The sequence below is a fragment of the Annulohypoxylon maeteangense genome, assembly GCF_022496945.1.
Source record: "Annulohypoxylon maeteangense strain CBS 123835 unplaced genomic scaffold GGS22scaffold_30, whole genome shotgun sequence".
Taxonomy (NCBI): domain Eukaryota; kingdom Fungi; phylum Ascomycota; class Sordariomycetes; order Xylariales; family Hypoxylaceae; genus Annulohypoxylon; species Annulohypoxylon maeteangense.
In genome coordinates, this window is record NW_025953277.1 from 59,122 (window position 1) to 86,552 (window position 27,431).

General features: G+C 46.3%; 9 protein-coding genes across 9 annotated transcripts; 3 read left to right on the forward strand and 6 right to left on the reverse strand.

Annotated features, from left to right (window-relative positions):
* The first annotated feature begins 34 nt into the window (after nucleotides 1-34).
* GGS22DRAFT_98782 (uncharacterized protein) lies at nucleotides 35-1,581 on the forward strand. The gene is made up of 2 exons (XM_047968621.1): nucleotides 35-345; nucleotides 416-1,581. The coding sequence occupies exons 1-2, from the start codon at nucleotides 199-201 to the stop codon at nucleotides 1,349-1,351; spliced, it is 1,083 nt and encodes a 360-aa protein (XP_047813997.1). The 5' UTR covers nucleotides 35-198; the 3' UTR covers nucleotides 1,352-1,581.
* Nucleotides 1,582-3,787, reverse strand: GGS22DRAFT_98776 (aspartate aminotransferase). The gene is made up of 6 exons (XM_047968620.1): nucleotides 3,432-3,787; nucleotides 3,319-3,321; nucleotides 3,208-3,217; nucleotides 3,101-3,151; nucleotides 2,324-2,973; nucleotides 1,582-2,261 (listed from the first exon to the last, which is right to left on the reverse strand). The coding sequence occupies exons 1-6, from the start codon at nucleotides 3,546-3,548 to the stop codon at nucleotides 1,812-1,814; spliced, it is 1,281 nt and encodes a 426-aa protein (XP_047813998.1). The 5' UTR covers nucleotides 3,549-3,787; the 3' UTR covers nucleotides 1,582-1,811.
* A 233-nt stretch (nucleotides 3,788-4,020) lies between these two features.
* GGS22DRAFT_175685 (uncharacterized protein) lies at nucleotides 4,021-5,605 on the reverse strand. Its single transcript, XM_047963302.1, has 2 exons — nucleotides 4,253-5,605; nucleotides 4,021-4,170 (listed from the first exon to the last, which is right to left on the reverse strand). Exon 1 carries the CDS (start codon nucleotides 5,181-5,183, stop codon nucleotides 4,311-4,313), a length of 873 nt encoding a protein of 290 aa, XP_047813999.1. The 5' UTR covers nucleotides 5,184-5,605; the 3' UTR covers nucleotides 4,021-4,170; nucleotides 4,253-4,310.
* Nucleotides 5,606-9,056: 3,451 nt separating this feature from the next.
* Nucleotides 9,057-10,285, forward strand: GGS22DRAFT_175688 (uncharacterized protein). Its single transcript, XM_047963303.1, has 2 exons — nucleotides 9,057-9,444; nucleotides 9,508-10,285. The coding sequence occupies exons 1-2, from the start codon at nucleotides 9,430-9,432 to the stop codon at nucleotides 10,123-10,125; spliced, it is 633 nt and encodes a 210-aa protein (XP_047814000.1). The 5' UTR covers nucleotides 9,057-9,429; the 3' UTR covers nucleotides 10,126-10,285.
* Nucleotides 10,286-11,554: 1,269 nt separating this feature from the next.
* On the reverse strand, nucleotides 11,555-13,485 carry GGS22DRAFT_98831 (general substrate transporter). Its single transcript, XM_047968622.1, has 3 exons — nucleotides 12,227-13,485; nucleotides 11,934-12,152; nucleotides 11,555-11,875 (listed from the first exon to the last, which is right to left on the reverse strand). Exons 1-3 carry the CDS (start codon nucleotides 13,375-13,377, stop codon nucleotides 11,611-11,613), a joined length of 1,635 nt encoding a protein of 544 aa, XP_047814001.1. The 5' UTR covers nucleotides 13,378-13,485; the 3' UTR covers nucleotides 11,555-11,610.
* A 3,311-nt stretch (nucleotides 13,486-16,796) lies between these two features.
* GGS22DRAFT_175694 (uncharacterized protein) lies at nucleotides 16,797-18,312 on the reverse strand. The gene has a single exon (XM_047963304.1). It carries the CDS (start codon nucleotides 17,972-17,974, stop codon nucleotides 17,483-17,485), a length of 492 nt encoding a protein of 163 aa, XP_047814002.1. The 5' UTR covers nucleotides 17,975-18,312; the 3' UTR covers nucleotides 16,797-17,482.
* A 157-nt stretch (nucleotides 18,313-18,469) lies between these two features.
* GGS22DRAFT_175697 (uncharacterized protein) lies at nucleotides 18,470-20,925 on the reverse strand. The gene is made up of 4 exons (XM_047963305.1): nucleotides 20,513-20,925; nucleotides 20,296-20,405; nucleotides 19,337-20,229; nucleotides 18,470-19,265 (listed from the first exon to the last, which is right to left on the reverse strand). Exons 1-4 carry the CDS (start codon nucleotides 20,690-20,692, stop codon nucleotides 18,733-18,735), a joined length of 1,716 nt encoding a protein of 571 aa, XP_047814003.1. The 5' UTR covers nucleotides 20,693-20,925; the 3' UTR covers nucleotides 18,470-18,732.
* A 3,082-nt stretch (nucleotides 20,926-24,007) lies between these two features.
* GGS22DRAFT_98862 (uncharacterized protein) lies at nucleotides 24,008-26,492 on the reverse strand. The gene is made up of 2 exons (XM_047968624.1): nucleotides 26,007-26,492; nucleotides 24,008-25,934 (listed from the first exon to the last, which is right to left on the reverse strand). Exons 1-2 carry the CDS (start codon nucleotides 26,376-26,378, stop codon nucleotides 24,114-24,116), a joined length of 2,193 nt encoding a protein of 730 aa, XP_047814004.1. The 5' UTR covers nucleotides 26,379-26,492; the 3' UTR covers nucleotides 24,008-24,113.
* Nucleotides 26,493-27,196, forward strand: GGS22DRAFT_98861 (uncharacterized protein). Its single transcript, XM_047968623.1, has one exon. The coding sequence runs from the start codon at nucleotides 26,608-26,610 to the stop codon at nucleotides 27,100-27,102; it is 495 nt and encodes a 164-aa protein (XP_047814005.1). The 5' UTR covers nucleotides 26,493-26,607; the 3' UTR covers nucleotides 27,103-27,196.
* The last annotated feature ends 235 nt before the right edge of the window (nucleotides 27,197-27,431 follow it).

The following is a 27,431-nucleotide window of genomic DNA, read 5'->3' on the forward strand; positions in this document are numbered from 1 at the left end:
GCTCCACTTCAAGCTTCTTATCATTAATCCGCGGGGTTGATTGACCGCCTAGGTACCTACTAAGGTAGGTAGGCAGGTACGGGTACTTATCGCGTATCTAGGTACCTATCCAGGTAGTTACCAATTTATAAATATTTACTTCTAGATTAACAATTGATACCTACATATTTATCATCATTAATTAATAGACCTCTCGCAATGTTACCTCCGATAGATGAGGCCGTATTCAATAACAACCCTGACTTCGAGCGTCTGTACAAGACCGTAACCGGTTCTCTTCTCAACACAGATGGATCTTCGAAGAGTAATGACTCAGCATCTAAGAAACGAGATACTGTGCGTGATGTATGTCTATACTTGAATGTCTAATTAATGTCTAAACCCAATTGGAGTATCGCTAATGTCGATGGTATAGGAGCTTAGGAAACATCGCCTCAAGGCAACGAAGCAACACCTTCTCCGTCGCGCAATAATAGCAGCTACCACCTCACCTAAGCAGCAACAGCAACAGCAACAACAACAACTTCCACAACAATCGCAGCATAGACGAACGAGATCAATGCAACAAACACAACAATCTCGAACATCCTCCTTAGCCTCGGCTCCAACCCCCGAAATCCTCGACCTACTCCTCCTACTCTCCCCCTTAATCTCCAATGCAAGCAACATGCCGGCCTCCTCTCTAACCCTCCTCCTCTCCCGGCCACCTTTCTCCAACATAAACACCCACTTCCCAGCCCTCGTAACAACTCTATCCGGCACACTATCCCGGCAAGCCGGCACCCTAGCGCGCGTGCTCAACCCGCATACCAACCCATCTTACGTCCATCGCTCGGTCCCCACCCTCGCAACCAGCACGACCGCTCTCCAAATCAGCTTATCCAACTCTTCCCACGCCCTCTCCCGTTCCCGCCAGCGCGCGACCCATGACCTGACAAGGCACCTCTCGCGACACACGCAGGTCCTAGCGGCGCTAATCCGCATCCTGGAATCCAAGCATGGGCCCTCCGCGCGGTCCGCCGAGCTGCGTGCCGCAGACGCGGGGCTCGAGACTCAGACCTGGGCCCTCGCCGCCGAAGCCCTGCTCTGGGATGTCCGGAGGGCTGTATACCCGCCCGAGGCGCGACGCGCCTTGACAAACTACCGCCGACACTTGGGCGATGCGCGGATGCGCCTGACGGATGCGATACGGGTGCGCGAGGCCGAGCTAGAAGACTACGGTGTGGCCGTGATCGAGGGATACGAAGGAGACGAGAACAAGGAGCGGACCATGCGCGAGATGGCTAGAGTATGGCGGGAGATGGAGTCGCGGCTCGATGAAGTCAGGGGGGATCTTGACAGATTAGGATAGGAGGCATACCCGAGCCCTTTACACTGGTGAATTCGAAATAGTGTCAATATCAACGAGACGAATGCGTACGTACAAACTTAAATGCGATTATAGTGATCCTGGAAATAAATTTTATTCGCCTATCTAGAGGTAGCGTTGGTATCACAAGTATTGGTTGCCCAGCATATATCGGCAGGACAAGCTAAGCGGATGCAAAATGTGGAGAAAGGGGTAGTAAAACAGCAGTGATGTGTGGGGGATAGTCCCCGTTATCATCCTGAGGAATATCGCGATGAAAAGGTCTATCAATCGACCGATCCACTAGGTTATCCGTCTATCCGTCGTACCATCGTACATCGTACCGGGTATGCTTTTTTTTTTTCTCTTTTCCTTCATTTTTCCTTATTGCGCGTCTAGATCGGGACTTGACTCCCACGTACCCAGAACTTCCTCCTACTCTCCACTAAGATAAGTGTGTCATCTAACCCTTGACCTTGTAGATAGCATCGGCTAGGCGGCCAACGTTGCCACTCGTGATTCCAGCAACGCTGATACGGCCATCCTTCGTGGCGTATACGCTGTGTTCCTTGGCCAGTTTTTCCATCGCGGCGGCATCGAGGCCGGTGTACGCGAACATACCGATCTGTGACGTGATATGGCTCCAGTCGTGGGAGCTACCGAGCTTCTCGAGATTCTCCTTGAGCAAGGCACGCATGCTGATGATACGGTCGGCCATACCCTTGACCTCGCCAAGCCATTGTTCGTTAAGAGCCGGGTCGTTGAGGATCTCAGAGGCGATGCGTGCACCGTGTAGCGGCGGGTTCGAGTACAAAGGTCGGACTAGAATCTTGACCTGGGACTCGACACGCTTCTTCTCCTCGGGCGTTGAGGCTACAATGGAGAAGGCACCCACACGTTCTCCGTATAGACCCTATTATTTTCGTGTTAAGTCTAGTGTTTCGGAAAATTAACAATTAAAAAAGGCTAACATACCATATTCTTAGCAAAGCTTTGGGCCAAGGCAATATTGTGGCCCTGCTCGACAAAGTATCGAACGGCGAAGGCATCCTTATCTGTGTTTCCACTGGCAAAGCCTTGGTAAGCCATGTCAAAGAAGGCATAGTGACCCTGGGCCTTTACAACGTTGCTGATTTCCTTCCACTGCTCAGGGGTAGGGTCGACGCCTGTGGGGTTGTGGGCACAGGCGTGGAACAGGAATAGGCTTCCTTTGGGGGCGGCCTTAATATCCGCCAGCATACCCTCGAAGTCTAGTCCAATGGTATTCTTGTCATAGTAGCGATATTGTTGGACCTCGAGGCCGGAGTCGTTAAAGACAGCCTTGTGATTAGCCCACGAGGGGGTGGGGATGTATATGGTCTTGGCACCCGGGAAGAACCGTGACAGAAAGGCACCGCCGATACGGAGAGCGCCAGTGCCTGAGATGGACTGTGTGATGACTAGACGTTCAAGGGCGGACGAGCCCTTGCCATAGGCTAGCTCGGCGGCGGCTTTCGTGAACTCGGGAAGACCGGTGATGCCGAGGTATTCTTTGTTCAAACGCTTCTCAATAACTTTATCTTCGGCAGCGCGGACGGAGGGGAGGACATAGGGTTTGCCTTGGTCGTCTCGGTAGGCACCAACACCTAAAACAAAAGATTATTAGCTGTCCGGTGTTCTGATAGCCATTATGACTAGCATGTGGCGGGGTTATAGGAGTCAGAGGGCGTTGCAGCAAAGGAACCCAGACGAAGAAGAAAAAGTATGAAATACCGAGGTTGATCTTCTTCTCGAAGCTATCAGCTTTGAAAGCTTCAGTGATACCTGTATAAAATCAGCGAATGGCATGTCATCTTATTCACCCGGTGAGTGATCTATACCTAGGATCGCCTATGATCGGGGGAAAATCGGCATATTAGTCTTGTAGATAGAATAGAAAAGATAATGGAGCGACGATGCCGCAAATTGAGCATGCCGAAAAGCAGACTCACATCCTACACATCGAATTGTTAGCAATTGGGTTCAGTAGACATGTCCTTAAACTCAATTGGGTTTTCTAGTTGAAAAACATCCATGGATAGGATAATCGGGAGCAATGACTTACAGGAGGACCTTGAGGTACTTTAGCCCATGTGGATCCAGCTCTTACAGCTTGAAAGGCCATAGCTGATCCTCGGCGGGATGCAGCTTGGCGAGTAGCAACACGAAGTGCTGAATGCATTTTCAATGATTGGTTGTGATTCTAAAGGTGAAATTATGAGACGAGGAAGAAAAAGAAAAAGAAAATGGGAAAAAAGGTTCGACAAGAGAAGACAATGAAAGAGGGCGGTTGCACAAAAGTATGACTAAAAGTATGAGTAAATTTTGTGCTCTCTTGGGAAAGCGTCGAACGATCTCGGATCCTGATATAGTTTAGGATTATTAGCTCAAAAGTCGAAGTCGCGACCTAAGAAGCTCCAGTTGATTATCGTAAGTGATTGGTGGTGTCACACAAGGTCACAACCGTCCTTTCCCCAGGTCCCATTGCTTTAGCAGCAGCTTTAAATATTAGCGCACCAATACCTTCCCTTGGAAAGATCCACTATAACTATTCCAAATCAGGTCATTATCGGCTAATCATCTACAACCGTCCCATCTCTAGCAGATAGGTACGTAAAGAATACATTTTTATCAGATCAAAATTTACATTGACCTAGAGTTTTCCTTTAAACATACATACGTCATATCTATTCATATTTTCTTTCATCTAAGTACTAGGCACATACCTACCTAGGTAGCTACCTATATATTGCGAATATTTGTATCAACTTAGAAATCACCAGGCACCACAGTAACCTCATGATGTAAGCATTGTTGAGAGTTCATTTACAACCAAACCAGTTTCCCAGTTTCAAAACATATAATCATACTGACAACTCTTTTAAGATGAACCATGAAGTTTCAAATAATTCATCAGTCATAACTCATAAGCTGGATGTTTTCATTAATGTGCTATACCTGCGTCAGAAATTCCCCATATACTGTCGCATCTACTTCTCATTCCCAACTCCCTCCTAATCACTGCTAGATCATGGTCTCTTGTATTTCGGTTTTCATTTTGATATCCTCCCCATTGCTCTGTCTCCGATATTCCATCCATCGATGTCGAGCTTCGTTCGCTAAAGAAAGTGTACCGTTCCGAGTGCCCCGGAGGAAGAGGCCAATGTCGGCTATCCCAAACATCATCGTTTGAAGATGTAGGGACGATGGATTGGCCAATGACACCCCATATTGAGCTGCGGTTTGATTCGGTTACCGAAGTTCTAGTTTCGCTCTTGTATCCTTGTTCTGTTCGAGACTCCTTACCGGCCGACGATATCTCTAAGTTTCGCTTCGGCAATTCTTCTATGCTATATAACCGTCTTCGTACCACGAAACAACGCACCGCTATAGATATTACGATAATGAGCACCGTCACCGATACAACGGATGCTATAATGGCCGTGATCTGCCCCCGGCTAAGTCCTCTCTCAGGAGAAAACACAGTCGAAGGCTCTTGAGTGTTATCTGGGTTATTGAGACTAGTTCGGGATGCAGTCGGCGACGTTAAGCTCCCCAAGCTGATATTCGGTATCGTGGCGCTCAAATCTAGTCGCTGTTGGTCCGTAGACGTGGGGCTAGGAGTAAGCGTTGGAAACAAGACAGACAAGGTCATGACCGAATCGCTCTCCGGCGCTGCATCCAAAGCTTTCATCGGCATGGAAGACGTGTTAATCGATATCGGGATAGTCGCATCTAAAACATCTGAACTAGTGGTAGCCAGCGAAAGTCCGACTTGACTGATAGTTACAGTCCACGCGATCGCGATGAGCGACATCCACGTTACAGTAACTCAGGCCACCAGCTAGGTAGAGTAGATTCTTGTTCTCGAGCGAACTTGAGGTTAATTTTCGCATATCACTAAATTTTGCTAATGTGTCGTTCATAGGGATAGCCTTTCTCACATTATAGAATGCTGGAGATGAAGGGAATGGAATTAAGGGGCTAATGGCCGCACGCCCAGAGATGCCTGGTATTGGGGGTAACAACAACAATTATTCTCTGCGCCCGAGCCAACGGCATCGAAGAGGGAATATAAATTAGAATGCCCTGAAAGTATGGCAAACCGAACACTGACACAATCTAGAAACAATACATGTTTTTCATAGACCCACAAAGTGTAGTAAGGAAGGATTCGCCGGAAGGATGGCAATCGATCGACTCAAGATCGGCTAACGTCTATATGAGGATAATACATAAACCTAAGCTCTATTAGATGTAACAGTAATACAGTCAGCACGGGAACCAATGCATGAAAGGAATAAAAGACTCAAAATGCAATGGTGCGTAGATAGGTAGCTATGCTGACCAAGGACCGGGGCGCACGGCAGCATCGAGGAGGGTCGTTTGTTACTAACGTAAGCTCACCACATCCATCAGGTAGCCTTGATTGACAGAATACGTAGGTACCTGGGTAGGTAGATACCGTGTAAACACGATGTTTGGGTACATAGGTACCTAGTTGAGGATATACAGTACCTATTATGCTAACTATCACAATCTCGGGCGTAGCACCTACCTGCTAGTGAGAGATATTATTCCCTCTCTTTAGGAGCCTTATAACTGCGGGGGCTAGTAGGAACAGCCTGCAGATCATGTGGTAACCATGTGGCTATAGATTTTAAAGGATTGCCGCAGTACGACCTACTAGCTGCTCCATGACTAGTTCTCGAGGAGTCTTATCCCTTCTTAACGACCAATTAGAGATAAGACTAGTGATTGGGGAGGCTACTCAAAGGAGTAGAGGGTGGCATATAAGAAGTCGGCGTCGAGGCACATATTTTATTGTGACCTACTTGCATCCTCTCGGTCCCTTCCGGCAACAACAATATGCTGAAGACTCAGCTGATAGTTGCCACCTCATCAATAAAAGGCACATGTAATTCGTTAGAGAATATAATGCAGCCATCTAATTTATTCAAAAGGATGCAGAGCCAACCCCCAGCCCCTTTTTTCTTACGTCTAATTCAATCCATTCCCGTGCAGGCTCCTATATACCAACTTTCGCGTCTCTGCATAAATTAAGAATAGGTAACATTATCTAGATCTTGCACGGTTTAGAGATCCAGGGAGAATTTAAACTTCGTAGTGAAATTACCGGTAGGTACCTGTTTCAAATTTATCATACCCTCGCCTTAAGACGGGCATTAGGTACCTTTTGCCGGCTTGTCCATCTCAATTCTGCCAAGTCTTCCATTTTCTAAGTTTAATAATACAACTTCTACAAAAGTGTTCAGAGGTGGTCAGATAAGATATTAGGTACCTAGGTACACTTGCATAAATTACCTAGTGTATCGATTGGTCGTACGTACTATTACAAACAACAATTGCTTAGGTAGATTCTTTATAGTTAACCTCTTTCCATATTTCTTTTGGAAATTCGAATCTCTCGAAGCCAAGTAAAAACAAAAATAAACATATGAAACAACGAATAAAGACAACCCATATTACATACCTATAGGTCGTTACAGGACTAGTTGAATTGTCCTAGTATCATCGGAAAATAAAAATACCATTTCATCACAAATCAACGATCAGTCTCTAAAAGTCACATACACCCAGCACTCGGCATCTTATTCCGTTAAATGTCTTTAAAATTGTTACCATTTACCATTATCGATGCGTACTAGGTAGATAGGTACCTACCTAGTACCTACCTATGATAAAAAGGATAGTGGTCCAAGAAGAATCTCCTTATAATATAATGCTGTATCCTGAAAGGACATCTTTGCTTAAAAATAAGATAGGAAATACCCAGGTGCCTACCGAACTATCTAACTTCAAGTGCTTTTATAATCCCATTTTGCCAGAAGTCTGAGCTGTAGGGGAACTGGTAGCTAGAGATCTATCAGGATAGGGACTCGACCCGATGAGGTCCGTGAGAGCCTATGAAGGGTTCTAGGTTGCTAGCCCTGGAGACAGAATAGACAGAGGGCTTATCTGTACCTACCTAGGTATATAATTATACCGTACTCCCCTAGCGAGAGTGAGTTAGATTTCTTCGACCAACAACGTTGTTGTCCCATGCCTTTTGGCTCCTCCTTGTGGCAATCTTGATCGACACGATATGATAATTTCCTCAAGGTTCTTCGAAAATGTAAGTACATAGGTACGGTAGATATGTTACCTAACTTAATATGTATGGTTCTGTAGTTTGACCTAACATAATGTCGTCGTAGTCTGGTAATTAATTGAAGGCATATTCCCTTAAAAGAGGTAGGTACCTAGGTAGGTACTAAAGACACCACATTTCACTCAAATTCGAACTTCAATGTCATTTTTGACCATCGTAGGCGCATCCGATGTTTGAGTAAAGTAGCCTAGATGTGGCAAATCTGTCTTTTTGTTATATTTCGTCAGATATACTGTCAAGTTGATTTTTTATTATCAGCGGCGCTTATAAAATCACTTCCGAAAAATACTTACCTACATAGGTAGTATGAATCAGATATCAGCATATCCTCATGCCATATCTAGGGACCACATGTATAAGCGGGTACCTAACCTCTGTTTTTGAGAAGCTCTATCATAAGTGACATCTCTAAAACATTATTTTAGGTGAAGCCTGATCTCCAACAGTATTGTTATATCCCAAGGCACTTGTAAAATACTAACTAGGACCTTATTCAGAGATTGGCCTCAAGTAAATCAATACTGTGTGCCTAGGTAGGCAAATATTTGAATATTACCTAGGTAGCCATGCATGATCGTCTTCGCTCAACTATCTCTTTGACTCGTGATTGTCTACAAAAAGGAATTGACATTGATACCTACCTAGTATCCGCTAGTAGGCATATATTACAGCCCACTGACATCCACCGAATCTTCTACATACAAGGTAGGTACCTAGTAAGCCTTGTCTTCAAATGACTATGAGTTGAGAGACTGCGTACCTAGGCAGGGAATTATTCTCCATTATGATATATCCAAACCTGGAATGAGCCGTGTCAAAAAATGTCTACATGACAGACTCATCAATACTGGTTGAGACAGAGATACATGGAAAGTCGGCCTAATCAGTGTTGGGATACGCGATATTGTCCACTTTTCTCGGTCGAGACACGACACCAATTTCTGTCTCTCATTCAAAGGCTCGGTGTGAAAGATATTGCAATAATACCTAGGTACGTAAATATAGGGGGTACGCATCTACCTATTTTAGTCCAAGGCAGAATCCCGATAGTCTCAGTAGTCACAACCAGTTTCGGTCAACCTCAGTCTCGACCAAGTCAACCTTAATCTCCTTGTCAAAAAATACTACTAGCAGTAGGCTACTAACTAGGTAGCTAAATGGCTCATATGACACATCGTGAGAACTTGTGACTACCTACCTAGGTAGGTACCTAAATAAGATACGAGATCTAGGACTGAGAGTTTAGTTGACCGGTGAAGATGGACGCCTATCCTCTTGTCTCTTCTGGTATGAGTCGCCTACGAGAAGAAAATAAAAACAATATAGGTCATATGACGAGTCTCAGTATCAATTGAACTCAACCATGAGGCTTCAAACATGACGTGTTGTAAAGAGACGAGTGGATCGCTTACTGCCTAGGTACATTAGCGCATGCAGTTGACTTATCATACCTCATTTTTAATATATTTGAATAGCGAGAGCCGTTGACTAATTGTTTTCTTCAACTGCATGGAACGAGTCAATTCCAATGCTTCATCTTCGGGCTCGTCCAGTTTTACATTTTCGGTGTAGGATCTGAACATGCAACAAGACTTGTAGCTATGTTATTTCTAAAATGTTAAAAAAAGGACTGGATCGCGAATCGGATGAAGAAAAAAAACGATATATCACTTATAGAGATCGAGCCGGCATGTCGGGGTTATCACCCTTGAGTACTTCGACTCGAGCGAGATATCAGGAGAATCATGCACACAAAGGGTTTCTATGGCTACCTAAAGGAATTTTTATATAATATGTCAGAAAAGTATCGTGATTATGGGCGTCTAGTTCCATAGAAGGAGAGACAAAGTAACGTGAGCTCGGAGGGAGGGGCTGATTGATACAATTAGAAATGTTCAACCAAGGGGTGAGTCTCTCAATTCTTAGTACCAACCTTGGAACCCCGGGATTCAAACTAATCACCAAGAAGAGAACTTCAACCACAAGGGGACAAGAACGTCATAGTCATCGAAGACGACGAAGACAAGTCCCTCAAGCTAGCCCCAACGCAGCTTCGCTACTTTGCAAGATAGAGCAAAACACTGTGAATATCCTGGCCCTGGATAACCTCGAAAGAATTACAAATAGCCATAATGAACACGGCACTCACTCCAGACAACTACAGGATTTCGGTAACCCTGATCCATCTTCAATATTTCCCCACGACGAAAAAGGCGATCAGGCAACCTATAGTACCTATTTTCACGATACCCGAAATGCACCCTATGCTTCCTTGAATCAACAGGATATGGATAGCCATCATCATCCGGATTCGGGAGACTCCCAACTCTATCAGAACCAAATCGAAGATCACTTAGAAATGTCTGCATGTAGCAGTCTAGGACAATATGTAGCTCATCAGGAGCTTGATCGAAACTTTGCACTTGAATCGTGGAGATCCCAATTGGTTCACGAAGGGCCTCTTCGAGTTATACCAGAATTATCTGGCCAGAGTAATTTCGACCATGAGCTAGGGAATTGGAATAATTACGACCAAATTAGCGACACAGGGGCTACGGGGGGTGAAATTTCCGATAGAATGTTGTGAGTGGAAGGCACGTACTGTAGCTAGGCGATGGGAATCATACCTAATAGGTAGGTACATGTAGTTATTAGGTAGTTACCTAGTAGGTACGAATGATATTTCTTGAAAGTCCTGCTATGATAAAAGGGCTGTTCTATTATGAAAGTTAGAATTATGATTTTCTACCGCCCGTGATTGAATTGAGTCTAGGGTATTGGTATTCTCCACTATGTTTTAGACCAATCAATGTATAGGTACCTTTAAATTCTTTTTAGTGATTGTCTATGAGTGTAGAGTGCTCGTACGTACTTGACTTATCTGAAGATTTATTTGAAGCTATTCGTAACATTATCGATTTATCAAAGTTGTGAATAACCTTAGTTCAACGGATCGAGCCAATCAATCACAGTTCAGTCAATTAAAGGTAAGATTTAGTTCAACAAAACTGCAAAATGCACTATAATTACAGGGTGCTTGAATGATTCAATGCGCTATATCTAAAATCTCCAAATCATAAAGTGGTATTAAAATGTATACAGTGTAATACAGTGTTGTTACGTACAGTTTTAAATTCATATAACACGGTGCCCTGGATCTTACAGGTGGTTATAGCGCTGTAGGGCGCTGAAAGCCCTGTACTTTATAGGGGTTATAGCGCATAGCCTTTTTACATACTAGGTAGGTAAGTACCTTATGATTCGGATACACTTATACGCTTTAATATTAAGTCTTTCGTAAATATAGGAAGTTTATTCGAAAGCGCTTTTAAAGCCCTTTCTATTTGAATACATATTAATTATTATAAATCAGTTTTCATACGTTAAATTTCAATTGAACTTATTATGATATGTACTGTTGACATTTACTCGATATGCGTATCACATGACACCCCTCATTTTAAACTATTATGCGCATAAGTTATAAGGAGCTTACGTGCTATAACCCCTATAAGTTACAGGGGCTTTCAGCGCCTTGTAGCGCTATGTCCCCCTGTAAGATTTAAAGAGCCGTGTGGAATATGTATCAGACTGTACGCTATTACACTGTATCGTACTGTATACATTTTAATACATTAATTGAATTGGCGGGTTAGCGGAATTGTTCTTATGGTCCGCCGTTGTTGAAGGCATTTAGTGATATTGGGAAGAAGGGCATGCGCTAACGGATGTTCGAATATGACAGCTTAGGAGGTGCCAACCTAGTACTTATCCTCTGAACCTACAACGAGTTTACAGCGAGCTTACAGTGATCCAACTGCTATTATCGCCCGCTAAATACGGGGTTGTCCCCTAAAAGGCGCATCCCTAGAACCTAGGACGGCAGGTACTAGATTGGTACCTAGGTAGGTAGTTATAAGAGGGTTTACTGGGTAGGTACATACCTACATACCTAATTACACGCACCACACTAAAAAGGTATGTAAGTACAAATTAGTATTATATACTACCTAAGTGGCCTATTACTTATATACTCTACTAGGTATCTATCCCCGCTCTTTGTATTGCATTTCTAAACTTCAGCATGTTCTTCTTGTGTCTGGGGCGTATCTGTGCCGGCAGCGCCCTCGGGTAACTTAGACCCGTCCCAATGACTCGACTGGATGGGGTTGACATGTAACAAGTACATAGTGTCAACCTCTTCTAAGCTGCGGTCCTTGGTCTCGATTACGAAAAAGTATACGATGACAATTAAAGCTGCACAACAACCAGCAAAGACGAGTCCGTAGAAGTAATCGATCGCGTCGGTAATGAATCGTGTGAAGAAGGAAATCATACTGCAGCGTTCAGTTAGTACCTTTCTTACATGTAGGGATTAGGGAAATATTTCCTTACAAATTCCAGAACCAGTTAGAAGCTGTAGCTAAAGCCATACAAGGAGCCCGGTATCTCGAAGGGTAGAGCTCGGCGACCATGGCCCACACGAGGGGTCCCCAAGTGGCAGCGAAGGCGGCAATTGCTAGACAAGAGAATACAATCAGGGTCGAGCCGGCCTGGGGGGTGTTCATGGGGTTTTCCGAGTCTAGGGCGAAGTGACCGACGAAAGCGTAGATTCTGTTGCAGTGCTGATTAGCTTCGTTGAAGGGAGAAATAGGGGTCAGACGAGTAAGGTAAAGGGGACAACTCACAAGAAGCACACCATCATCCATGCCGCACCAGCAATAAGAGCCTTTCTTCGGCCAACGTTCTGCACAACCCACAATCCGGCAATTGTGGTGGCAACGTTAACTGTACCGAGGACGATCTGCGTAACGAAGCTGTTACTTAACCCAGTAGAACGAAACGTCGTCGTCGCGAAAAAAAAGAAGAAGTTAGCCCCTGTCATCTGTTGGCCAGCTTGAAGGGTTATTCCGAGGAGGGTTCTGTAAAGCATTCTAGGCCCGGTAAAAATTTCGAACCAGCTGGCCTTTCCGCTATTCTTCTCCTCATCCAACTTGACCCGAATCTCGGTGATCTGGTCGTGGACGCTGCGGTGTTGAGGGTCGACACCAGCTAACCTGGCGATCGTATTGCGGGCTTCTTCTTCTCTGCCCATGCGATAGGCGTGTCGAGGACTTTCGGGGAGGACAAGGATACCGAGCGCGAGGATCAAGGACCAGAGGAAACCGAGACCGTTAGGGATACGCCATGATGCGCTCGAAGTCATGTCGGCGGTACCCCAGTCGACCATATAAGAGGTCCAGATACCGAGGGTGATGAAAAGTTGGTATGTCGACACTAGAATACCGCGGATGAGAGCCGGGCTACTCTCGGACTGGTACATGGGCACAACGACGGATAGGGCACCGATGGAGCAACCGGTTACCAAGCGACCGACGGCAAATTGGGCCCAAACATGCTGCGATGAGATCTCGATAACGATTCCAACGCAAGCCCACAGAGCCGAGACGGAGATGGCTAGCCTTCGACCGATAATATCTGCAAGTTGTCCTGCGGCCAGAGCGCCGAGTAAGCATCCGACTGGAAGCAGGCCGACGATTGTACCTTGCCTCACAGCTCCGAATTCGAATTGGCCAGGGGATGTCTCCTCGCCGAATCGCTGGGCAAAGTCAGACATCGAGAAGAAGCCGGAAATCTGACCGGAGACATAGCCGAACATGAAGCCACCTATAGAAGCGACGGTGCCGAAGAAGATCGCCATGAAGGTGACTCTTTGCTGTTTCACGGGAGCAACTTGAGGGGAGCTCTGCTCCTCCTTGATAGCAGAGCTGGCTCCATTACTGGAGGAGCCGGCATTTGGTGTTTCCACCTGATCTGTATGTTGTTTGAGGAAAGGCATATTGCCTACCTAGGTATGAATGAATAATGATGGTGATGATGATGAAGATGTTGTTGGTAGACTTACGCAAGTCTAATGATAAGCTTGGATCGTATAGATTCCAACCCCCTTAAAACCAAAACCATGGCCACGGTCCTTTTTTAAAGCTTGTGGACTCTCTAGAGAGATTCATATTTTTTTCATCCTAGTTTTTTCTTGCCTTGTATTTCTGCGTCATCACCCCATCGTGCTCGTGACGGCGTCTCGCGCAAAGAATCGAGCCGGGACCGTTTCGATGTTGATCGGCGGCCCCGATGGAACCATAAGTCGCCCATAAGTTGCCCACAGGTAGTCCACAGGTAGTCCACAGGTAGCCCACATATATGGGTCCATCATGAGCACTCACGTAGTTAGCTCCGCTACGGTTGGTCCCGACAGAGCCTCTATCCGGAAGTTCCGACTCACTAGTTTTATTTTATTTTATTTTTTCAAGGGCGCCGGTCCCCGAAACATGACGTGCGTTAAGGGGTCTCCATAATCTAGAGTATCTAGCGAATGGGCTATGCAGTAGGACATCGCTTCATCTAGATATAGATCTCACATTCTAAAAGATCTGGTATTAGTTGTTCTTGCCGGTTGTTGCTGGTGAATCTTTTAGGATTATGAATATAACTCGGAAAGCCAGGGAAGTCTATTATCTCCGGATGTCTCTAACTCTCCTTCGTACGAATACAGTAATCATCACCATTGGACCAGACATGTTACAGCCTACGGGACCCTTTTTAGGCTGGCCGAGCAAGTACCGAGTCGGTCCTGTTGTGGAACTAAAAAGCGGCTCTGCACTGGCAGCATTTGGTCTCGAGCTCAAAAGAAACTTCTTCTATTCCACTATCACGGAGATGATGAGGAAAAAAACTTATCTCTTTTCTTGCAGACGAGCAAATTGAAACGCCGGTGACATCAAATATCATGCTAAGGAGTTATATGCGATAATTTTTTTAATCTAGCGCAAGTTTCTTGTTGAGTCGCGATCCCTGAAATGGAAATAAACAGCAATCTCTCTACATAATTCTCCTCTCCTTTATCTCTTAATAATTCTTCTCTAATTTGGATTTTTTTTATTTCCTTCCAACCTCCCCCCCCTTCTCCCCCCTCCCCCCCCAAAAAAAAACATTTCTCCTCTTTCGGTTCCAGTTTATCTTAAGTTAATACAACCCCGTTTGTGAGGCGTTCGTGGGATGCTTTCTGGGTTGTCTATCAGACATCAGAACACCCAGAGGTTTGTTCGGTCCTTTCTACGTCACCCCGGACCATTTCTTGAACACTGATGAGTAAGAAACGGTGAAGAGAGATACATTCGTCCGCGATGGCTCCGGAGTCCGAACCTCGGTTGGTCGCGTGGAAGGCCGACCTTATTATATCCCAAACAACTACCTCACCTATAGGTCCTAAGATATCGTTCCCGGGGGTACTTGGCCAAATAATACCTACCCACTTTCTTCAGACCATTGGTGACGACCTCTTCTAATAAATACTTTGATAGCCGAACTTCTCGTTTAGGATCTCGCATGGCTCCTTCTCTAGATGACCACTGAATCTGCCCATCGCGAACCTAGTTTCGATGAGAACAAGCGTAGCAAAGTGATCACCGTTACGGACCGCTTCATGCTTTTCCTTTATGAAGGCTTCGCCGTTAATAGAGTCGGTCGCATACTTCACACCAATGTATCTTCTCAATTGCGGCGAGCAGTTGCTTCTGGTTTATAGCGAAGTCGCTCAAGAAGTGAGTCCGGTTTTCAGTCTCCTCGGGTCGCATCAAGGCCTTGGACAAGAGCGCCCGCGGTGTTCTCCTCCGTAGTACAGGAGAAGTATCCTTCGCTGTCGTCCCAAAATATAAAACGCTCCTTATGGACGTGCATGTCTACGAAGTCATGTCCCATTCCCCGCTTCAGCCACATAGCACACGCAATTGCCATCCATTCAATAGCTCCGACGGCCGCCTTTTTCTGAAGGTATTCTTGGATCTTGCCCTTTGCCCTGGACACTAGGTAGGTTGAGAGCCTGAGTATCTGGCCTCGTGTGGTTGGGCCCGTACTAATTTGGAATGTATCGCTTAACACCGATGGAAATGGCAGTATCTATCATTCGGTATTGGTCTGTGACCAAAAAGCGTAGATGTGCAGTTGATTATCACGTCCTGATCCTTAAAGGCACCTATAAGGTCTTCGATAAGTTAAGAGCTATGTACCTACCTAGGTAGGAATTGCAATACGTCTTAAATGCGTTGTAGGACGGTCGAGGTGAAACTAGGTTCCTTCCGGGTCTCATTAAGCAGGATACTTCCAAGAGAGCCAGCGGTATCTATAGTAATGAGGATATTCCGAAATACCGCCATTTTCAATTGAGCCATCTCCGGATGACTTAGAGTACGTAAGTGAATGGTTAGAATGATGATTTAAAGGATCAATAGATCCTAATAGTTAGGTACCTAATATACTTTGTGTTTACGTACGTACTTTCACTCGAATCTCATTTCCTATTAGGTCGTTGTTTGAATAGGTACCTACCGATTCCAGGTAACTACATATTCGAGAGAGAATCTCTGTCGAATGCACACCTACCTGGGTAGGAGTTTAACTCCGTAGTGTACCTACATGTATATACCTAGTAAAGACTTGGGTACCTGGACCACAAAAACTCCTAAATTAGGTAACTAGGTACCTACATACTCGTCACTCATCCCTCGCCACTTGTAGTGCTTAGGTAGGTAAGTAGGTACAGTAGACGGTGGTGATCGAAAATTTGAGATGGAATCGTATTTTGAAGGTACGAAATGACGAATACGCGTTCATCAAATGATGACCTACCTAATAGAACAGGATCAACCTAAACGAAGAATTTAAATCAGTCGATGATGTGAAGACCTTTTGCTCTTTTAGATGTTGCGATATTACTATCATTCCCCTTTTCAGCTTTCCGTCAGGTGTCCATCTCTCCGACCGCGTAAAACAGCTTGAATAGCCGACGACGTCTTCGCCGTGAACCGATTTTGTAATCCGATAATAAGTCAATTGCCGGTCGTAGAGTCGGATCATTCGAGAAGAGACGACTTAATAGATTAATTCAATAGCAGGTATCAAACGATGGATTTGATTAACAAATTCATTACATGTCGTGGAGATAATACATGTGGTTAGGGTTAGGGTTAGGGTTATATTTCAATGCCTAAAAGGACGTTAGAGCTAGCCTGGGCACTTTGTGTCATACCTCGGCATCATCTACGAAACCACCTATCTAGGTACCTACATGTAGGTATCTACCCATAACGGAGGCGCGGTTATAGAATGGTACCTAGCTAATGCCCGAGATGAGGGTTGAGATCAAGAACATAGGTAACAACTCTCTAAGTATGTTTCTACGCTTTTACGCCTCTACACCTCTCACATAAGAGTATCTAGATCCGTACGACAGTGTTGTGGAACCGGAGAATACCACCTGAATGTGTTACCCTAATGATAGATCTCGGAAGAGGTAAGCCTGTTCCTGGGCATCAGCAGTTTCGTTCGCATCGCCTCGTATCTAAAAACGACATAGTTACCGCACATTTATTCACCCTCTACCACCTCTCCCGTCGAGAAATGTGGAGATTTTACACAGGCTCGGTAGTCGCCGAGGGTTAGCATCTCTAGAATCGCCAATGGATCCCCAACTAGGTCTCGGCTACAAGGAGAGACTTGACTGCATGTATAGAACCTGGCGAATGATGGTGATGGACTAAGCCATTGCGAGGACCACCGGAGTTCCCTAGACTCGTGCGTTCAACTCGAGTCAGTCGCTTCAACGCAACAATACCATGCAAAGTAAATATTTAGTTACAATACCATTTACACCCAGATATCTCGAACATATTTGGCACATAAGAGTAGAAGGCATTCGTGACTCAATTTCAGACGTTACCTGGCTCTCATACACCCAAATTTGCTTCTTGTAGCATAGCATAGGGGTATAATGCCATATCAGAATCCGAACTCCGTATAAAGGCAAAAAAAAAAAAAAGGCGCGATTCATAGTCTCTGCACTGTCCGTCTTCCGGCCATATTCCTTTTCTCCATCTCGGCCGTGAGTGTTACTTGTTTCTTTGGGAGCGGCGTGGGAGGCCTACCCCGAGACCAATGGCTAATGGGGCGAGTACGAAGAGGAATATTGCGAGAGGTAGGACAATATATAGAAATAGGAAGCGTCGCGGGCGTCCGAGGTACGTCTTGTGCGGAGGAAGGGCGGAATCAAGATGTGCGCGTAGCGGAGTGGCGAATGTAGGCTTTGCTGAGCTATTCTCTGCTATTGCGGGAGGATAAGTCTGCAAAGTTTGCGAAGTCTGTGATGGGAGCGTAGAGGCTTGACCGGATGATTCTTTCGCTTGGTCCGACCCAACTGGCCCAACCGTCGTCGAAGGATGAGCTGACATTTCTAAGGGAGGTTCATCGGCAGAATCTTTAGAGGGAAGAATCCGACTTAACAAAGATTGGCGAGGTTTCGGGGGATGGGTTATCGTCTCCCAGTCTGGGAGCTGATAGACGGGTGAAGGTGCGGAGGGAGCATCCTCGCTACGGTCTACCATCTTTCGGTTAGCATTAACCAACCTAGGTTGACTTGTAGGTATGATTGGTGGAAGCGGCGAAAAATGCGAAGATGCGAATAATAAGTAGAGGCGTAAATCGAAGATTGACTAAAATCATCAACAGATTATTTCTGGTGTTTTAGTTAAATGAAGGGGGGGGAAAGCCAATTAGAAGTCAAAAGCGAACGAAATAAACGAAACGAAGGGCAGCATCTTCCCTCGAAGTAGATGCATCGAGGGGGGACACCAAGTTTCAAAAAAAACAGATGAACAAACTTGTAATCAACTCTCACGAGAAACAAAATGCGTAACCCGGGAAATGGGAGATGGAAAATGGGAGAATTAGAAAAGTGAAAGGTGATGATGGAGTAACAGTAAAAATTGGAGATCAAAACGCCACCTCCAAGTTTGTGGTGGGGCTGGCATATCATGCGGGGTGTCTCCATTTTTACCAGCATCGCATTTTTGAAGTACCGGGCACCATTACCCCAATTGTTAAAAAGCTTGTACTTGTATTAATAGTACATACCTAGGTAGGTACCTAGTAGGTAGGTAAGTATACATATCAAACAGAAGAAAGATAAAAGATCAAATAAATCGTCGATTCCTTTTTTTAACTCCAGATGTCCCTAATTTCTTCATTCCTTCATTACATGTAAGGGGTATCCCACGCCTTTTCGTATATTAGGTACATTATATGCGGTATGCGGTATTCGGTAAAATCGTAAAAACAGCGACGAATAATATATCCCTTTCTTCTAGAACGGCCGAGTCGAAAATTTACTCGTATTTCCTGATCTCGGAGTAGACTCTTGGGAGACATTCGGGCTACCCATTAAGCTGCGGGACGAGGTCGAACTTACGCCCCGAGCGTGGCCATGCGGTCGTACCGAGAATGGCAGTGATGGCGGTGGCGTCGTTCCGTGCCGAGGTGTGAACGCCTCATGACTCGAACTCTTTCTGGGCTCTCGCATGCCTTGCGTCGGAACAGTCGAAAAATAATGATTATCGCTAAGCAGCGGAGTGGCCACTTGATGGTTATTCAAGTTTGCGTCGCCCCTCCACGAAAATTGCAGCTGGTTCTCTAGGTCGGCTTGCGGAGATAAGCTTGGCGTACTCATCATCTTCGTCTTGAAATACCGCAACCCTCCTTTTTCTCTTTCTCCTCTATTCTCCGGAATGTGCGGGGGTACCAAGTCGTAACTAGAAGGGTCGAGATACTGGATAGTGCCGTCCTGCAACGGTAGCTTTTCGTTCTCATGCTTGCGGTTATTATGCCGCGTGAGTTTCTCTGTATTAGACTGTGAGTTGAGAGGGAACGAGACATCCATGGGTACCTAATAAGGCATAATAGAGACATACCACTTATAATCTGAGCAAAGCTAAACACGATCAACGCGCTAGAGAATATGGGAACCAGCTGACCGAAACTCTTCGCGTCGTTTTCCGGATTCTGGTTGTTCTCCCTTTCCATCCATCCAGACTTATCTACCCAATACCGAAGTCCGAATATGTATTGAGTCGAGATGACGGTGGTAGCGAAGCTGAGGCCCACGCCACCTACGAGGTATATCAGGAACACGTTCTGGACGATCTTCCTCGGGACCGTCCCCATGCTACAGCATCGTCGGAACTGTTTAGCGATGCCGGCCTTTATCCCAGGTCTACTTTTACCGCGTCGGACCCATCTAATGATTTCGGCGAGAATGGCGACCCCGTAAAACAACACCGTGATGATGTATAGATTCCAACCCTGGATCTTATTACGCGGCGTCGACTGGGCGAGATTGTCGAGGAAGAAGGTACTGGCACTCGACGTCGTCTCTTTAAACGTATCCGACACCGTATGCTGGTTATTCTGGAAGCAGGCGGCTGCAAGGAATATCGAACTATCAGTCTCGTTTGCATTTGGAATACCGGTAGGGAACGGAATATCTGTGTTCGCATTCTGATTCGCCATCAGTAAGCCGGTGACTATGACAACACAGGTGATTGCGACAACGCGGAGGGCGGCCAGCCACGGGAACTTCCAGTAGTTCCGGACAATGGTGACCGATATCAGATGAGTGGCACAACTGAGCAACATCATATTCGCGACTATATTGTAGTGGTAGGCCGAGATCGTGCATCCTCTCCAGTATCGAAGCGTGAGGGCGTACGCCGCCCCTGTGAACACCTGTTGGTCGCTACAGGCAAGAATGAGTGTTTCCAGGATTTCGGAGAAACTAGTTCGATGTTGTCTGTTCTCCTTTTGTCTAGAACAGAGTAGGTACTTATATTAGCCATAGCCCGACCGCGGAGCCCCATAAGCATTGCCTTACTCGTCCGTGTAAGTGGTCTTCCAGTGATAAGTCTTTAGGAACTGCCAGACAACCGATGCCATACCGGCGGCTACTGCGAATGAAGTGACCGCGACGAAGACTCCAAGGATCTATTACGTGTCAGTATAAATGGTAGGTACCTAGGTAAACGATGAGAACTAGGTACCTACTAGGTAGGTAGGTATCTAGATACGGAAAAAGATGAGTGTGAACATACTCCTATACCAGCGATATCAGGGTCGCCAGGGAACTCGCCTCTTCCGTAATCGCCGATTCTCGTAAAAGGCACATCCACAATATTATTCCCGTCAACGGTGACATTATTGCCAATAACAGCACAATTGAGTGTGATGTTGTAACGGGTCTGGCACTCGGCGATTGAGATGTACGAACCCATCGTACCTAGCAACTGTTGCCTTAGCAGCCTAGGCTAAAGGAGAGGATAACCAGTGAGCAAGGCTATAAAGTAGGAGTTGTCAACTTCCAAGGTTTCTTTTTCGAAGGAAAGGATCTTAATATATAGGTGCTTTCGGGTCTAGCTACGTTGGACTATCGAAAAGTTTCCATGATAAGCTGTAGTTAGTGGAGTTGAGTTTCAACATCTAAGTCGATCTTCAGATAAGGCAACTCTAGAGGAAGGGCCTGGCCTTTATCTAGGGACGCTGCGCGACAGTATATGTCGTGTCATGTTCCCCCAAGGGTTCCTGTCAGGGGGGTAATTCACGAGTTGCGCCAGCCCATAATACTGTCAAACGGCAGAAATATGCACATTTGATCTTCAAACCAACAAACGTAGCTCCTACCCAAGTTGCAGGCTGGCTGAGGCTGAGAATTCCACTACCAGATACCTACCTACGGAATGAAGGGGTTGCATCTGTGTGAAACCATGCAGGGGCATTGGTGAGGATTCTCCTCCGATGGAAATCTTCTCCGCGTCTTCTACATACCTACTAGGTAGGTACTTACCTCTCTTCAACTATTCTCATCCGCAACGAAATTTTCCACAGACCCAAGCTGTTCTTACACACATAGGTACCCAGCTAGGTACTTGTTACATAAGAAGCAGGCTGTCGAGCTATTTTGAAAGTGGCAGTTCTCTGTGTCTTTCTCGACATATACATAAAGTAGGGCAACACAACAGACTCTACACAGCTTCTATAAATTACAAATTTGGGTGCATATAGATTATAGGGCTCGGTCTTTACCGGTTCCCCAGCTGGAGTACCTACCAGAATACTTGGTATTTACCTGTAGCGACAGCTTAACATCATTATCTAGCCCCCAACACGCAAATGATGCGGTACGACAAGCAGCACAGCACCAGCAAGATGACCTAAATTTAGAACACGGCTGTGCTGGAACACCCCACATGCTGATTCATCCCATCCACCACCATATTGCCGAAAGGGGAGCAATCAGAACATGCCTCTTCAACTAGCTGCATCTACATAGAAGTGGGTGGCTTTGGAAGGGTGATATCACAAGCACCCTCATCGAGAGTCCTTTGCGGTAGTACGCCGACAAACATTTTCGTGGTGCTATTAGAGGTGTACTAGGTAGGTAGGTAGGTACCAGTTGTAATTTAGACAAGAAAGAGCCAGCCTTCCAGGATTGGATACCGACAACTCCTTTTGTTTCAGCTGAATTTTGCTGTTTATACCAACAGAAAGGTGATCATCAAGGTTGGTGGCTGCTGATATCCTGTAACAAAATGCAATAGCGCCCATGTCATCACAGGTGCATCGAGCCAGGATGGATTGCCGTTTTCGAACCAACATGATGAAGAGTTTCGGGACAAATCGAAGTTGTGGGGGCCAGAAATCAGCAGTTTGAACAGGTAAGATACTGGTACTACCTGGGTAATGCGATGGTTATAAGCGAGAAAGATGACATCAAAAGTCTAATAAAGACCTGAATAAGCCTATAGAAGACCCCCTTTTATATCTGCTAGGTAGGTAGACAATCAAGTGGTAAGCCTCTTCGGGGCTATTGTCTGACCTACCCACAGGTAAGTATAAAAAGAAGTTGTCCTAGGACAGAAATGAAACGAACCCCGAGGCGGCTTTTCGCGCGAGATCGAAACAATCATAACACATGTTTCCCGGCGTACCTAGGTAGGTAGAGAGTAACTTCTTCAAAGAGAGTATTTTTGCAACAGTAAGTAATATACCCAATGATGAGGGTGATAGGTGCCTATTATAAGATTATGAATGTGTAGCTACCTGCCGAGGTGCTTCTCAAGTCGATCTACATGTCTTTAATATGTGTCTGCCTAGGTGCCTAGGTGCCTAGGTACTTACTAAGTTAGAGCCTACCTACGGTATCAACGTTGTAGATGGTGATCTTCGATGTACCTACCTAGGTAGGTAATTAAGGCATCTAGTACCTACTATGTAGTAGTAGGTAGGACCCTATACCTAACCCAAGTCACACAAAAAAAAAAAAACATTTATAAACAGCATTGAGAGATGAAGAACTTGGAGTAAGAACTGAGTTGGCAAGTGTGCTCTTCGCACCTTAATTGCCGTCCGCCAAGTAAATGGCTGAACGACAACTCCCCCCGTGAGAAAGGGAGTATCCAACTACCACTAAAACTAGATTCGAAGCATTATCGTACAATGAAGTACGTCAAAATAAGGGGATGAGCCATCCCTCCCAGCCGACACGCCTATTAAATATGGCGTGTCCGATTCCCAGCCGGTAGCGATATGACAACTTTCGTCGTGATCAGGTATCCCCTTCTCTCAACGTAACAACATTGTCAAGAATTAGAAAAGGGAAAGAAAAAAAATATCCAGTCTCCTTTTTCCCTTCATGCCCGCATCGCCGTAACTCACAACTCCGCGCTAAGACAAAACGTCACAACCGGTCCGGCCGCTAAAGCTTCACCTGCCCTCTCCGTCTACCCGCCCAGGTGATAAGTCAAATTTATACACGCGGAAACGCCGAAGAGAGATCCTTGAGGTCGCCAGTCCTATAAAGCAAAGCAATGATGCCCACGTGTCCAAAAACGCCGTAACCATGATTTAACGAAGAAAAACGAGTAGAAGATGATTAGAACATAATAAAAACAAAAACAAAAACAAAAACAAAGAGGCGCCGCCTCTAGGTCGCCTAGACTCCTCGCATGTCTCCTCGCGGAGACCATAGACGCAGGTAGGTAAATAGCCCTGGAGATGAAGAACAGCCGGATCATATTTCAGCCCAGCGCAGTTCACCGGATGACTGGTAGGTAATCAGCAAGTCCATACCCCTGGTAAAACGTTGTGTTCGTTTACGGTTTTGGTACAATCTCGACGCTGTCCCCCGTTCGCGATTCCGGCCACGATACGTAGCTCGGACCGAACGAAGGAATATGCGGCGATGAAAACGTATCCGCACGGATCCCACCCGCCGAATTGCAATAAGATGAAAAGACGAGGGCGATGTCATGCAATCCCCATGAAAAAAAATATAATAAGAAAAGAATGGCGTGTTGGAAAAAGATGGGTACGAGATAATAGTAGATCGCCGAAAAAAAATACCACCAATATTCTTCGTGATTCGGATTGTCTCGACTTTCGAATCGAGGTTTACACGATATAGATCTGCTGATCGATCGATGCATGCGAAGGTCAGGTCGAAATGACTCCGTGCGAGGGTCGGGAAGGTAATAGTGTGAAATGCCAACATGGCTCTCGTCCCTTTTCCGAACCTTTTTTTTTCTTTCGTTTTCGGTTTTGCTTCTTCTCGTAACTCTATCCGGATACCAATTCTCTAACTTCTCTTTCTATGCCGATAAATATATATAAAAAAAAGAAAGGAACAAGCAGGTAGGATTATTGAGAATAGACCATGCCGAAGTCAAACTCGTCCATGTGCTGTGGCACTTCGTGGTATATTGTCATCGGGGTGACAGTTGCGGATGACGATAAGGCCGAGCTGAACTGGTTCATATGGTCTGGGGGAGCAATCGCTGAAAGATCTGGCGCGAAACTGGGAGAAATCGAGGTTGGAGACATGGCATTGTTAAAGTTAAAATCAGCAGACGAGAGTGGCATTCCGTTCATGTAAGTGACGTCGGTGCTGACGACAAGATTGCTATAATCCACCTCGCCAAACATATTACCAGCCATCTTGTGCGGTATGTTGAACTCGCCAGGGTACGATTCCATCACTCCGGATTCTGGATCCACGATGGGGTGACTAAGATCGTCTTCGCCATCGTCGTCATCGTCTAGGTCGTACTTGTTTACCCAGATCTCCTTCATCCAGTTCTTGAGCTCGCTCATCGGGGGCCAGTCACCGCCTCCTTTGCCGCCACGCTTGTCTTCGTCGCTACGGTTGTTTCCGTTACCCTTGTTCTTCTGTCGCGACGGCTTTTCCTTGAAGTGAGTGCGACGGAGGTGTGCGGCCGCATTGTAGTACGCGCCGTATTTCTTCTGCGCTTTACAGGCCTTGCACTTACTGAGAGGGTTGACCGCGGGAATGCCGATGGGGAGGCCGTGGGCAGCCGGATCGACACAGATCCATTTCTTGACGGTCGTTTGATGTTTGGCATCCCTATGGCGGCGAAGTTCGTGTTCTCCGCGGAAGCCGTCCTTGTGCTCGTCACACTGGTCGCAGAAGACCTTTGGCTGTTTCGGTCGTACGTATTTGGTTTTCGCGATGGCAGTCTTGCCGTCCTTCTTAGCGCTGGCTTGCGACTCGCCCGGCATCTGTTCGGTGCTCGGCTTGGGCTTCAAGGGCGCGATCAGGGCACGCTGACATTGTAACTTCAGGGTATCCTTGGCCCGGACTTTCAAAGACGAACTCGATCTGGTGCTGGCCATGCTCGCGCTGGATACCGATCGTTCCATGTCGGAAGATGCGAGGAGCGCGTCGGTAGGAGCCGAAGCGGCATATTGATGAGCGAAAGGTGGTGCTAAGCTAGACCCGACGGCGATGAGGGCGTCTTCGCTACAGTAAGGTCGCTTTCCTAGAGGCGAGTTATCTCCGCTGCCGCCGTTTTGCTGAGTCGCTTCTTGATAATACGCCTCACCACCTTGCGACATCTGCGATCCGAGGCTCATCATACGAACGCCACCGGAGACGGATTGGTTGTCGAACAAGCTGTTCTGCCGGGTCATCGGTGCCGTATCATACGTAGGCGCCGTTGTCATCGAACCGCAGACGGACACGTTAGTAATGTTGAATTGGGGTACGTCAACATCGTGGTTCTGCGAGGGGACCGACGATCCGAAGGAGTCCGCCGCTTGGGGAGGTTCTTCGGAAAATGGATGTTGGGAGAAGAATACTTCGGGATCGAGCATCACGCCTGTCATGGGACCCGTCTCCGACAGGGTAGGCATATCATGTCGATGCTTTGACGACTGGGAACGCAGAGACTGCGAATGCGCAAGGGCGTAAGACGATATAGGCTCGTCCTTATCTGCGTAGTCCGCGATGCCCGCGATGCCCGCGATACCCGCATTCCTCATCTGCATGCCGGTGTTATGTATCCGCGACGGTGGAGATATCGGGGCATTGCCGGTGAAGGGGCCGGCGGATTGGGTGGATAGGTTTGAACCGATACGGTCCATCTTCTGAGAAACCGGAGCTTGCTGGGACATGGTTCTGGCACGCTTGATGGCGTGTCCACCATGATGGCTATGTCGGTTCTAACGAACGCCCGTCAGTATGCCCAGTCGGTTACGTGAGGGCTTATTCGGAAAATAAAAAGGTGATCTTACAGATGGCCGTGCAGCACCTTCATGACGACTATACCCATGTATACCGTTGCTTCGAGGAACTGTATTACTTCTCGACATGCCATCTTGATAGAAGGACGTGGCAGGCGTGGCAGGAATGGCAGGAGTAGCAGGAGTGGCAGGAGTACCTGACAGTTGGAACTCATTATGAACAGTAGAAGAGGCATCGAGGTTGCTCGGACCCGCGGGCTGAACTACTTGCGATTGATAAACAGAGCTTTGTAGATGAGATATTTCTGCTTGCGCTTTGCGAAGATCCTCCTCCTTACTTCTCATCGCCTCCCGGTGCGCGATATCCCTTTCCTCTATCAGGAGCTTAAGCTTCTGGATCTCTAGATCTTGATTTGTGCTCATGATTCCAAGATCAGACTTGTGCGGGAGTGGTCAGTGAGTATGGGGAGATCAGCAGTGCCGAAGGACAGGCGAACGAGACGAGGCGAGATTTGTTGTCTCGACGCCTAACGCTTCACTAGATACCTTACTAGGTAGGTAGGGTAATTCTTCTCCTTTTCCCCTTCTCACACACGCTAATAAGACAAGCAGCCTCGTTGGATAAGACCCTCGACAGGAGAGCCCAACAAGGATGATTGATTTAATTTTCGTTTCGTTTCGTTTCTTGTCTTGCCTTGTCTTGTTTTGTGTTTTTCTTTTTTCTTCTCTTCTGTTTTGTTTTTTTTCTTCCTTTTGCCTCGTCGACGAGATCTGCCAGGCGAGAATAAGACCTAATGGCGGACTAAAACCTGATCTAGGAAAAGTATGGGGAAAAGGGAAGAACGAAACACAGACTTCGAAGTTCGATACCCAAAGATTTAAAAATCAAAGGATGTTGCTTAATTATGTACCAGTCAGTCAAGACGAGGCTTTGGACCATGCGCGGCAGCGGGTCTACAATCCTCGCTCTCTCCCACGATACGCTTGCCCAATTTGCATGTACCGGTATGTATTTAATTTACGAGAATCCCGCGGGCTTAGATCGACTCTTGGCCTTGCAACCTGGCCCGGGTTTGGCTCTCGAGACCCTTGCAAGTTCGAATGGGTTGCCAAACAAGCTAGCGTGCTAGGAACTGGTGTGATTTGACAGGGCGCTAGGGCACGTTGAAGAATTATAAGTATGTACCTGTCTACCTAGGTATCTAGCATTAATTATCTGCTATATACATACCTACATAGGTAATTAACTACAATCTGAGGAGGGGTGGTTTCCGGGAGGGTAGGATGGGTCGTCGTGGGTCCTGTCAGACCTTTGCTGCTGCTCTGCTGCAAGAAGAAAGCCCACTTGGACTTGGAGACTTGGGGGACTGATAGGACTAAACATAGTAAGACTTTCGAGATTTGCTGACAGATCGATGGAAAAAAAGACTTACACTATCCGGAATGTCTCGCTCTGCAGATTATGGCAGTATGGTA